The 12,150-nt window shown below is 31.7% G+C and overlaps 1 protein-coding gene and 1 long non-coding RNA gene across 6 annotated transcripts in view; one reads left to right on the plus strand and one right to left on the minus strand.

The window, feature by feature from the left end:
• Actbeta (inhibin subunit beta) overlaps positions 1 to 5,597 on the plus strand; it is a 32,349-nt gene extending 26,752 nt beyond the window's left edge. For 4 of the 5 annotated variants that reach the window (XM_036367323.2, XM_070112761.1, XM_036367325.2 and 1 more), the window contains 2 exons: positions 3,369 to 3,592; positions 4,450 to 5,597. In XM_036367323.2, coding sequence (XP_036223216.2) covers positions 3,369 to 3,592; positions 4,450 to 5,457 — 1,232 coding nt within the window. In that variant the 3' untranslated portion in view covers positions 5,458 to 5,597. The remainder of the gene's footprint in view (positions 1 to 3,368; positions 3,593 to 4,449) is intronic. The other variant, XM_036367332.2, reaches the window with a different exon arrangement.
• LOC118681715 (uncharacterized) overlaps positions 1 to 10,419 on the minus strand; it is a 38,685-nt gene extending 28,266 nt beyond the window's left edge. The window contains exons 1-4 of the long non-coding RNA XR_004977405.2: positions 10,332 to 10,419; positions 8,919 to 8,995; positions 8,516 to 8,847; positions 1,364 to 8,444 (exon numbers count right to left, since the gene is read on the minus strand). This is a non-coding gene — a long non-coding RNA (uncharacterized lncRNA). The remainder of the gene's footprint in view (positions 1 to 1,363; positions 8,445 to 8,515; positions 8,848 to 8,918; positions 8,996 to 10,331) is intronic.
• Between the last annotated feature and the right edge of the window lie 1,731 nt (positions 10,420 to 12,150).

Below are 12,150 nucleotides of genomic sequence, written 5' to 3' on the forward strand. Positions count from 1 at the left end.
GGTAAGGATATTGCTTACTCCAGATAGGACTGTCCGTAACAGTCCTGATTTCTGCATTTACGTCTGTTCTGAATGGTAATGAGGTATATATTTTCCGATGTTCCTTAAAAATTATACTTTTTATTTCTTTAATTATCTGCTCATTGTTATCCTGCAAATTATTTATCTGACCTAGCTCATTTGCGTTAAAGGTATAGAATTTTTCTCTTTTCCCGTTTATTAGAAGTGTATTATTTTCAAAATTTAGTTGTAGTTTCGATTTACTTAGCAAATTTAGCCCTATTAGAATATCAGTTTCTAAATTTCAATCTCATAAAATCTCGTTAAGTGGTTAAAAATGTATGCATTATAACAATGGGTAATTGCTGTGTAACCATTTTTTGTTCTTACGTGCTTCGCGATTTCTAATAACTCTCTACTGGGTGAAATATTTGGTTTACAGAAGCAATTTGTTGCTCCTGTGTCTATCAATACTTTTAATTTTATGTCTGTGCCTCGGATTTCCTTGAATATGTAAGGTAAGGGGTTGCTTCGCCTAAAAAATCATTATCTTGAATATTATTAATTTTTTATTGTTTAGTCTGGAGTTGATGACTATTGCTTGACCCCAAAGTTCTTTTCTGATTTCGTACAAGTGTATTATAGCTATTTTGGAAGTTAGATATATATGTAAGTAGTCTGCCTCGATTGAGCGTTGGTTTGTTGCCTATATTGGGTTGAAATATCTACCTGCATTGGTCCTAGTTTAGGTTGGGTTCGCCATTCAAAATTTCTATAACTGCTGTTCTGTTGGACGGGACGCTGGTTAAAGCGTAACCTATTCGAGTGTTGATTGTAATTATTTTGTTTAGGAATATTCCTAATACCATTGTAAGCATTTCTATACCTATTAATTTGATTTCTGGTTTGACTGATTTCACTAGAGAATTGGAATCTGATTCGATTAGATTCTATTTCTTAGGCTTTAGTAAATGCATTGGGTAAATCTTTTGGCATCCTAAATCCTAAGCGTATGACTGGTTAAGAGGACATTGGCTTCTTGTATAATTTTATTTCTAAGAATAGTTAGTGCACTGAAATATTTCCTACTTCTTTTAATGTATACTAAAGTAGTATTATGGGCTGCTTCCCTCCAGCTAACATAACTCTTTTCCCTAAATTCCGGTAGAGATTTGATAGTATCTAAACTCTCCCTACATTGAATCGTTTCATTAATGGTTTGCATTTCAAATTCCGTAAATTGCTTTAATTCCACTCTTAAATCTTTCGTTTGCGCTGGAATGAGTTGCATTACCATTTCACTATTTTCTGTCCTTTTGTCACTTATATTTTATTAAAACTTGTCACTTTACAATTTATTTACTTTTTTCTCCTTTGTCCTTTGGAGGTCCTTGATGTCCAGATACCTTGAAAACTTGATTGATGGGTATCGCATTGTTGCTGAATATTCTGCTCAATTAAAGTTGGTTGATTGTGGCAGAGGAATAATGTAAATTTGCACTTATTGCTTATTTCTCCTTATAGATTGCAAGGATACTTTTTAGCCCAATATTCACTTTTAAATTGACTGTGTCCTCGCTCGGGCGCCAATTAATAAAATTACACTTTACCGTTTTGGTTGAACTCCAAATTGAGTCTGCCTTTATTTTACATATTCATTCTTAGCTTAAACTACGCTGTTGATTGCTGCTGTAGCCAAAGATTTTTCTGCAGATGAGTACGTGATTTTAATGTAAACCAAATGCCCTTCCTTTAATGTGTCAGCTATTTTGGTAGAAACCCGTTCCTTAACTTAACAGCTGTATGCTAAAGTTGCCTGATCCGAAAATTTTCTTTATAGAAAATAAGTGGCAACACTTATTATCTGACAACATGGAACCCATTTGTTATTGTTCATATTACGAAAATTGTGTAAAAATTAAATGCTTATTTAAAGCAAATACTTAAATATTTAATATAAAATAAATATGTAGAAACACTGAAGTGAAAAGTTAGTGTATAATAAGTGCATAATATAAAAGAAAATATAACCATAAATCGAGAAATTGTAAAACGAAATTTGTGAAATTTTCAACTTAAAATGCAAATATCTCGAAAACTATAAGTTTTCGGCGGCAATAATTATATATATTCGTGATCTGGAGAATCTCCTCTATCCAACCATATCCCTCTTAACCCTGAAATCGTGGGATGCTAAACTAAAGTTTTCCCAGCATAGCGACGTGTTGGGTGGAACAAATTTGTTTTGTAGGTTTGTGAAATTCAATAATGTATAAATCAGTTCATACTTTTACATAGACTTTCAGTTAAAAACCATTTTTCAGATTACATCAGAAACATCTAATTCAAACATTAATTTATTTATCGATCTAATTAATAAAAAAAACGGTATTTTTATATTATTAAGTTTATGAACATGCAGTTTCAATTTCTTCTTTACTGCAATTTTTATCCACTTCTTCATGTGGGTCCTTTCTGTTTTTTATTTCTTCCGCATGGCAACATCGTCTCGATATGTTCTAAATTCTTTGCTTAAATTGCTTTCTACTGAGCGAGCAGAAATTGCAAATCCGCAAGAGGGCTTTCTATATTTATAACCTTCAGTGTCGATGGTGCCATTGATATCTGGAAGAAACAAGTTCCTTTCATACATTAATTGATTGATTTTAAACCACATGGAGGCGATCAAAACGCAATAAAATTTTCTCATATATTTCAAAATTCCATCAACGTCCCGACAAGTTTCTGTCGTAAGGTTGAGTTTTTTTACTTTTTTCAAAGCGTTTATCAATCCGGGAAAATGTTTCGAAAATGGCTTGACAGCCGCGATTCTGGCAGACCACCTTGAGGCAGTGAAGTTAATTGGGTATTTTTGATTTCAGAATTTTCCAACGTTATGTGCTGTTACTGAAAATATAGAAAAAATTTTGAACGACAGTTATTGCTCGAGGACAGCATACAGCTAATTGACTCCAGCCGTTCAGCGTGTGGGCACCACAGGGCGAAAGAACTGCATACTATTTTTACGTTAGATGTAATTTAGCGTTCCTTCATATTTAGCGCTCATATTACTACCATTATCGTAACCCTTTCCACGGTAATACAAAAGCGAGAAAACATTCCTCTATGAAGTAGATTTTTTCTCAGCATCAAGGCGTATATAAGGTCAAATAAATTTAATTTACTACGGGCCCTTCGAGACCTTCGGGCCTGGGGTCTTCATTGGGTTGATACAGATAATTCAAGAAATGCTTTCTACATTCCCTGCATTAAGAAGCTTAATTACATTAATGCTAAGAATAATCACCATTTTTAAGAACGAAAAAACTTAAGAAAAAACTTAAACATAAGTATGCCTATTCTTACAGGAAAAATGATTAAACAACATCGACTTGTTGAATTCTCGCCACAAACAAATGACATGCCCAATGAAAAATTTTTCGTTAGAAAAGCTGAAATTCACATTCGGATTGATAAATTAGCAACAGGGTGCAACGATAATACGAATAGAAAAAATCGTGGATGTGGTGGAAATAAAACGAAACCAAAACTTTGGATATTTCAAGTTAAGGAAAACAATACAACTAAGAAGGTAAAATAAATGGATGTAAATTAAAGTACATCTGCCTATGTATGTTCTTATGTATAAATTTAGTTAAAAAAGTATACAGTATCTCCACGAAGTTACCAGTTTTCTCACTACTAATATAAAAAAATTACAAAATTTTCGTGTAATGTTTAACATTACAGCAATAAAATTACAAACAATCTTAACTTGCAAAGATAAATTATGATATATAGACGTAATAAAAGCTTAAGGTAAGGGTATAATCTGGGGTAAAATTTGGTTTAATGGAGAAAGTAGATAAAATTTATTGAAGAACTACTCCATATGCTACACATAATGATTTTCGATATTCTGTCGAATATATCGATCAAAATGTGCTAACACCTTCCCAGGCTTTGCGTCTCGTAATTCACCAGGGTATACAATGTTCGGCTCCACCCGAACTTAACGCTTCCTTGATCTGAGTTTAGATGTAAAAACTTTTGTTGTTCATTACCGGTGACTTTCTTTTGGTGTTAACCCTTCGTTCATACAGCCATCTCGTGTTGGGAAAATTTGCTGCTCTTCCTCTTCATATAATTTTCTCAAGATTTTGCACATTCCATTTAAGCGGTACACAAAATATAGTATATTTCATTAGCTAATTTTTATCCTTATTCGCCATTTTCTAAAATATTTCGATTATATTATGCATATTTATATACAAGTTAATATATATAGTGTATAACATAAAAATATATATGATTGGTATGTATGATAAAATTAATATTTCTGGACGTTCTAATGTAAATATTAATTTGTACTTTTTTGCTCTACAGTGTTTATACATATATTAAAATTTTGATTATAACTAAAAATATATTCTTACATTTATTTTAAAGAAATGCGATAAGTCTCCTCAACTCTGTGTTACTTACGATGTGGATATAATGAACTTAGGCTGGCAAAAATTCGATATAACACTAACTGTCCGGGACTGGTATAGACGAGCACCGACGGAAAAATTGCGACTTCTTATTGATTGTACAGGTTGTGGCAAGCATTATATTTTACATTTGTTTAATCATCCGATGGAGAATTCGAAGCAGAAACTTTTATATCCGCAGCGAGAAAAACGATACCGTTCTTTGAACCGTAATGATCTTGTAGTACAGTGGACACAACAGTCCTTGAACCATAATATTATTTCAGAAAAAGAGATTGAGGTTAAAGGACGAGTAGAACAGCGTCCAAAAGCAAAACATTCTTTGTTATGTAATCATATTTTTGACTGCAATACTAAGAAGAACTTCACTTCAAAAGTAGACAACTATAAATTGAATAATGTTCGAACCAAATTACTTCGGCCGTATGCATTATTAGGATATTCGGATCAGTCTAACCGACTGCAACCACAAGTTACTCAGGCCCGAGACAAACCGAACGTTAATTTACAACCGCAAAAGTATATGCGTTTAAAAAGTCAAATCTCATCAGAATTAAGTCCTAATCGACCATTCTTGGTATTACGTACAGAAACGAGACGTCTTCGACGTGTACGACGGCGTGCAATTGATTGTGTTGGTGCAATGCATGGCCAATGTTGCAAGGAATCGTTCTATGTGTCTTTCAAGGCATTGGGTTGGGACGACTGGATCATTGCTCCACGTGGCTACTTTGCTAATTACTGTCGAGGAGATTGTACAGGTCCCTTTCGCACTCCTGATACATTTCAAACTTTTCACGCTCATTTTATAGAAGAATATAGAAAAATGGGGCTCCTGAATGGTATGCAGCCCTGTTGCGCACCAGTAAAATTTTCAAGCATGTCTCTCATATACTATGGTGACGATGGCATTATTAAAAGGGATCTTCCAAAGATGGTAGTAGATGAATGTGGTTGTCCATGAATATATGCATTGTAGCGCACGTGCATTCGAATAAAATACTTATGTATGTACTCGTATAATAGATTGGTTGTGTTGAATCAACTTAATTTAAAAATATGAATATAAATATACACAGCAAGACATATTATTACAAATTTGAATTCGTATGCACTTTTATTCTAAGACAAAGCTGAATCGACGAAAGTATAATCCAAACCCTACAACATTGCATTTCAAGCTTTTTCACGCTTTTCTATAATACAATAAACACACATAACTATGAAAGTATGGATAGGATTAAAAATAAATTTGAAACAAGTCTGTATGAAGCAATTTCTCATGCTGCTTTTGTACTAAACTTATATATATATATGAATGAATGCTTAAGTGCAGAATATAATACACAATAAAAATATAAGGATCTATAAGTAGTTTTGTGTACATACGCAAATAATTTTGTTCGATAGTCAACAATGAGAGCTTTCGTGAAAGTAAATACATTTTCATTAAAAAATCGTTGATTGGTGCCTTCGATTATTAGTTACAAAAACATCTTTAAACATGATCATATTTAACACATATATAATATGTAAATCGTTTTTGCACATAGCCATATGTAAATAATCAGTATTAATAAAAGAAAAAAATTCATGGTGGCTAGTGTAAATATAAGAAAACGCTGTTGGGTCTCAGTTAATACAGCAGCTATTCCTCTGTACTAATTTATTTAATAATGTCTTAATGGCTGATATCGGTAAATATTAAGCCATGGTTGACAGCCACACTCTTTTGACTATGACATACATTTTCAAATTCTCGGGGTAGTGTATATAAATTACAATTTCACACTTCTTCGGATTGTCATTAATTTTTCATAAATATGTGGGGATGCAAATAATATCATAGAACCTATAATGTACGCTTTCCTTTAAAAATGAAATAGAATTATATATACGTTAATTACAATATAATCGAAAATTACTAAGTAGCAAAATAAAGATATATAAAATAGCTCAATTAATACTGTAAAACTTCCGAAATAGAATTATGTACAAGATCAATTTTAACGAAATCTTATTGTAGATGGCACTGTACAACTCATAAAGTTTATGATATTATTTATATTTAAACTTTCTTATCGCTCATAATTCATGTATCGTTGTTTTAAAATACAAAAATACAATGATTATGTATACCTATACAACCATAAGTTGCATAAAACAGTTGCTGTACCGCTCCGAACAAAGCTGAACAAATTGAAATATGTATGAATAAACAGACAACATTAAAAAATATTATATTATTAAACAAGACAAAAAATATTCATGTACACAGTTCATATCAGATATGATTGACTAATGGATAGTTTATATGTATATACATATATGCATCTTCCTAAAATCTCCAATAATATTTCTCAATTTTATAATATTAATTTATTTGTATGTATTCTTTTTTATTGCGCATTCGCAATAACAACAGAATTCAAATGTTAACAATCAGAAATGCATCACCACTATTTATATTTAGATAATGCACCTGGCTCAGGGAGAAAGTAGATTAAAGGCATTTATGTAAATAAAAGCAAAACGTTGTCCTTTGAAAAACTACATACATATACATAGATACGTATTTGCAAAAGTTGAGCACACCTCTAATAAATAAAAACATATGCATTGTACATACATACATATATACCCTGTTATCAAAACTAGAACTGAAAATTAACTGTTCCTGAAAATATCAGACTAGTGTCAGTTATCCTACGGCCCATTAATGGCTTCATTCATTCGCTATTTTTCCCGATCGTGGCAAATGTGAGTTTGTCCAATTAAAATATTCTAACATATATTTAACTAAGATGTTTTTTTTCGAATTTATTTTCTTTTGTATAATTTTTTGGAACCTTAACTAGAGGTTAACTTCTATAATTTATCATAAATGTTTGTCTGTTTTGAACTAGTATCAGGTTGATATATTTCAAGATCTGTCAATTAATATTTCGATAAGACAGTCACCTAGCTGACGAGTTGTAAGTATGCAACAGTAAACTAGTCTGCAGGGTTCATATGTACATATGTGCACACATGCATATTTTAAAATACAAGTACGTTTTGTAAAATAATTAAAATTACTGCTACGTACACTATTTGTAAATAAAATTAATTTAGGCTTTTCACAAAGTAGTTAGTAATGAAAAGACATGATTCAATTGTACTTAAATTACACAATACATCTAAATATTTAAAATATTATATAATCTATGTTAAAATAGTTGTTTTTTTAATCCTTTATATATGCGAGTATATTATTTCGAGGACGCTTGCAATACATCTTCGTTTTGACTTCATTATTTCAGAAATATTACAATGAAGTGCCATTACAACAATATTACAAATGAAATTTTTTGATTCTCAATTTAATTTTTACCGTCAAAAAACTTAGAGGGTTGTTGAAAATAACTTAATATATTGTTGAGGACAGTATTGAAAAGCAAAAGTACCTGAAGGGTAAATCATTAGACACCCTCAATATTTGTGAGGCAATCATTTTTTGTTTTCGTTCGAGGGTGGGAACGTAATTATTGGATCGTTCACTAAGTAATTTCGTTTTTTTTTAGTGCAACTTAAACACGATTTTTTATTGTGTAAAATATTTTATGAAAATATATATTTCGTTGAAACTACGTATTTCTCTACGATTTGCATCGACCAACTACTTTATTTCAAAGTTGTCCATCCTTAAGATCAAAATCGTCGAAACGAAATGTTGCAAATCAATTTTGGCATTGGCGTTCGGTCAACACATCTTCTTTACTCATTACAGATTTTCCGCTTTGCTTCAACTGTACTTTTCCCTTTTGATAGTAGATAGTTTTCGATCTTATATCTTCGATAGGGTCGCAAACAAAAACTATTCCAAAAAATTTTAGAAAATTTTATACAAACAAGCCTTTCTATATCAGCTGTTCAAATATATAACGGTAAAGTGGTTAAGTCTGAAGTTGGCTGCGAAAAAATTCAATAAGATAAGCTGTTGTCATCAAACGATATTACTTAATAAATGACCCAATACATACATGCACTTTGTATTAGTTTTCCAAGGGGCCAAATTTTTAACTTATCATCGCGATGTTCATCATAGTGGGTTTGAAAAACTATGTAATACTACCATAGATCAATAGGCGATAACATTAGGTACATTCATTCTTTGCATTCTTAACACGTATAATTGTTTTAACATAACGAAGCAGTTTTTAATTCATTTTAACAATATCTTTATGTTACCATTTCCCCAGATCAGAGATATTAACTTCTCAGTATATATGGTGAAAAGATATTCCTTAGTTTCTTGAGACGATTCGAATTCCGATCAACTCATGCATATACCATCACAAGTACATTTTAGCCCCTAAATCGTTATAAGAAACCATCAGGACAATTTATAAATTCGCACTATAGGCATTAAAAGTGGCAACTTACCGCAGAAGATTGTTCTTGAATGAAACTTCTTTATACAAATATCTGCTTGCAAATACGTCGACGTCGGCGTCGGCAGGCTACGCAAGACAATTCTATTAGTTTATAATTATCATAACATTTTATATACATTATAACAATAGAATTAGTTCACGAATACCATAATCGTCTTTGAAAGCATCACCCAATAGGGATGTAATATTTAATAAAAAGCCGAAAACTATAATATATTTCTGTTCGATATCCTCATACAATACAACAACACTTATTCAATTAATATTATTATCGTACACCTTCCGGAATTAACTAGCTAATTCAACTGAAACAAATTTTCTACATAAAATAATTTCATGCAATGTTTTGAAATCATTGATGTTTATATGCACATAGTCTCATATTGTAGATTTATTTAATAAAAAAATAACAATACTACGTAGAGTTATGTTAACGGTGTATGGGTAATATTTTGAGTCTTTCAATCCGTAGAACTGACTTTAATATCATTTTTGTGCAATTGCAGACGTGCAGCTAGGCAAGAGCTACAATTGCGGTATTTACATAGAGCGAATAGCCAGTGCGGAATAAAAAGCATACTTAGTCACTTAGCTTTACACTTTTTGCTAGATAATAACACTAACATCTGTATATATAGAAGACATACAAAATACCTACATACATGAATAAATATACCATAACAATATTTTATAATTAATAACTACACTACTACAATTTCTATAAATATAACTTAACTGGAACTAATTAAATTAATGTAACTATTCTGTTCAATAATAAGTATTTATGAATATATATACACCTGATCAAGTATCTTACACGCAATTGCACATTCTGTAAACTTCATTGCCTAAATCCTAATCATATTAATAAGTACTCTGCTAAGCTCCAATTAAATAATGTAATAAACAACAATATTAACATAAGCATATAAAAGTACAGCTTTTTTCAAAGGCAAAGACCATACCTCACAGAAAAATCCAGAATGATTAAATTCAGTACTTTAGCAATTAACAAAACTAGTGTAAGTATAAAAGTAAGTGCTTAAGATAAGCTAGAATATATGTAAGGTTAGTTTTTCCATGCAACTTCGTCCTTAAACAAAACTTAAACAGACCTGAAACCAATTAGCAGATTTACAATTTGGTAGCCATTTTTTGTAAAGCTCGAGTTAAGCTATTAATTTGATTTTTCATAATATAAATTCCTCCCTTTTTCCTTAAGCTTTGAATAACTTATGTCCAGTTATAGTAAAATTGTAAGCAAGCTTCAGTTGACAACAACATAATATTTTAAATGGAGATAAGGGGAGAGGTGACACTGAAAAATAATCCTTACTATGTATTAATGAGAGAGATTTTGACATACTAATAAAACTATTATACCCTTATTTTAGTTACTTACAACGTTGCTTTGAAAGAAAAAAAAGAAATATATTCATAATTAAAAGTTAAAAACTGAAAGTCAAACCATTTTGTTTAATACCCAGAGCCCTGTGTGAGATAGTAAATAGATCGAATTGAAAATATGAAATCATTTTTTCGATACGCATCAACGAAATAAATCATTTAATGTTATTAAATTTTTGTAAAAGAATTGATGAAAATACTCGAAAACAATCATTAGAAATTACTGTTATATAAAATTAAATACGTAAATATCACAATATGATAACAAGGTCTTGCACTTGCAATATAACACGATTGCACGAAAAGCAAAAATCCTTTAACAAAATATGCAAGAGTACGAGCACACCTAATTGCAGAAACAGAAATATCAGCAAAATGTATGCGTATATTTATTATGACAGCTAGCACAGGGTTGCAATTATTTTGCTACGCCTCATTTCACGAAAATTAACAAGGGTTTCGGTATAGCAAATATTGCAGCCATTCCATATTTAGTTCTGCATGTATTTTGTTGTTTTGCCATATTGTGCACGGATTGGTAAACTTTGCAATCCGTGCAAGGGTTTTGCAAGAGCAAGATAATCCCCCTAAATGTTTTTGTACCTGGAATATAAATTTTCCTTGGTCAAAATATACATTCATACAAACTAAATTATATACATATACATATATAAACTTACTATATTAGGCAATATAAACTTATATATAGTATATGTATATATTGTAGATTTGTTCTTTCAAAAGTTTATCCCACTCCGCGGTATGGAGCGAATTTTGAATATGCAAGTACTCTTGGATTCAGAACCTGCTTGTACCTTCTGCTCAAATATAAACGAGACTGGCTCAAACAACAAAAACGGTTAATTATTCTTCAATATTTATTTTATCCCCTTCAAAATAGTCACCATTAGAGGCGATACACATATGCCACCTTTTTTTCCAATCTTCCTAACACTTCTGGTAGGCCGCTTTAGGTATGGCTTTCAGTTCCTTCTTCGAATTCTCTTTTATGACTTCAATCGACTGAAAATGCTTTCCACGAAGCGGCAATTTGAGTTTAGGGAAAAGAAAAAAGTCACACGGTGCCATGTCGGGTGAATACGGTGCTTGCGGAACAATATTTACGTTGTTTTTGGTCAAATAATCGCGTACAAGACGAGACGTATGAGCTGGATTTTGGAACAAGTCGAGCAGACACACGTCTCATGCCCAAAACATCGTGAATAACGCTATGAGCGGATCCATTTGATATGTTGAGCTCACTAGCTATCTCTCTTTCAGTCACACGACGATTTTCCAACACAATGTTCTTTACTTTTTCGACGTTTTCTATGTTTATTGACGTTGCTGGACGACGATCATGGGGCAAGTTCTCCAGCGATGTACGGCCGTCCTTGAACGACTTATACCAATCAAAAATACGTGCACGTGATAGGCAAGAGTCCCCATATGCCTTCTGCAACATTTTAATTGCGTCCGTCGCACTTATTCCATTGGAATAACAAAATTTTCAAACAAACACTTTTTGCTCAACGTTAATTTCCATAGTAAAATTCGAAAAACATACTCGAGGTTGACTTGTTTATAGTGCCTTAAAAAAAAACTATGTGACAGATCGCGCTCAAATTTGACATGTAAACATATAACAGTCCTGCCAACCTAAGCAAAAAAAGTATGACCATATGTCATGTCCTTGTCGAGTTATGGATAAAGTCTCGTTTTGCGTTGAGCAGAAGGTATATAAACATACGATGAAAATTTCATGTACCGAAAATCCACAGGATCCTGTCCTATACTTGCTTTTAATAGTGGTC

The sequence above is a fragment of the Bactrocera oleae genome, chromosome X, assembly GCF_042242935.1.
Source record: "Bactrocera oleae isolate idBacOlea1 chromosome X, idBacOlea1, whole genome shotgun sequence".
Taxonomy (NCBI): domain Eukaryota; kingdom Metazoa; phylum Arthropoda; class Insecta; order Diptera; family Tephritidae; genus Bactrocera; species Bactrocera oleae.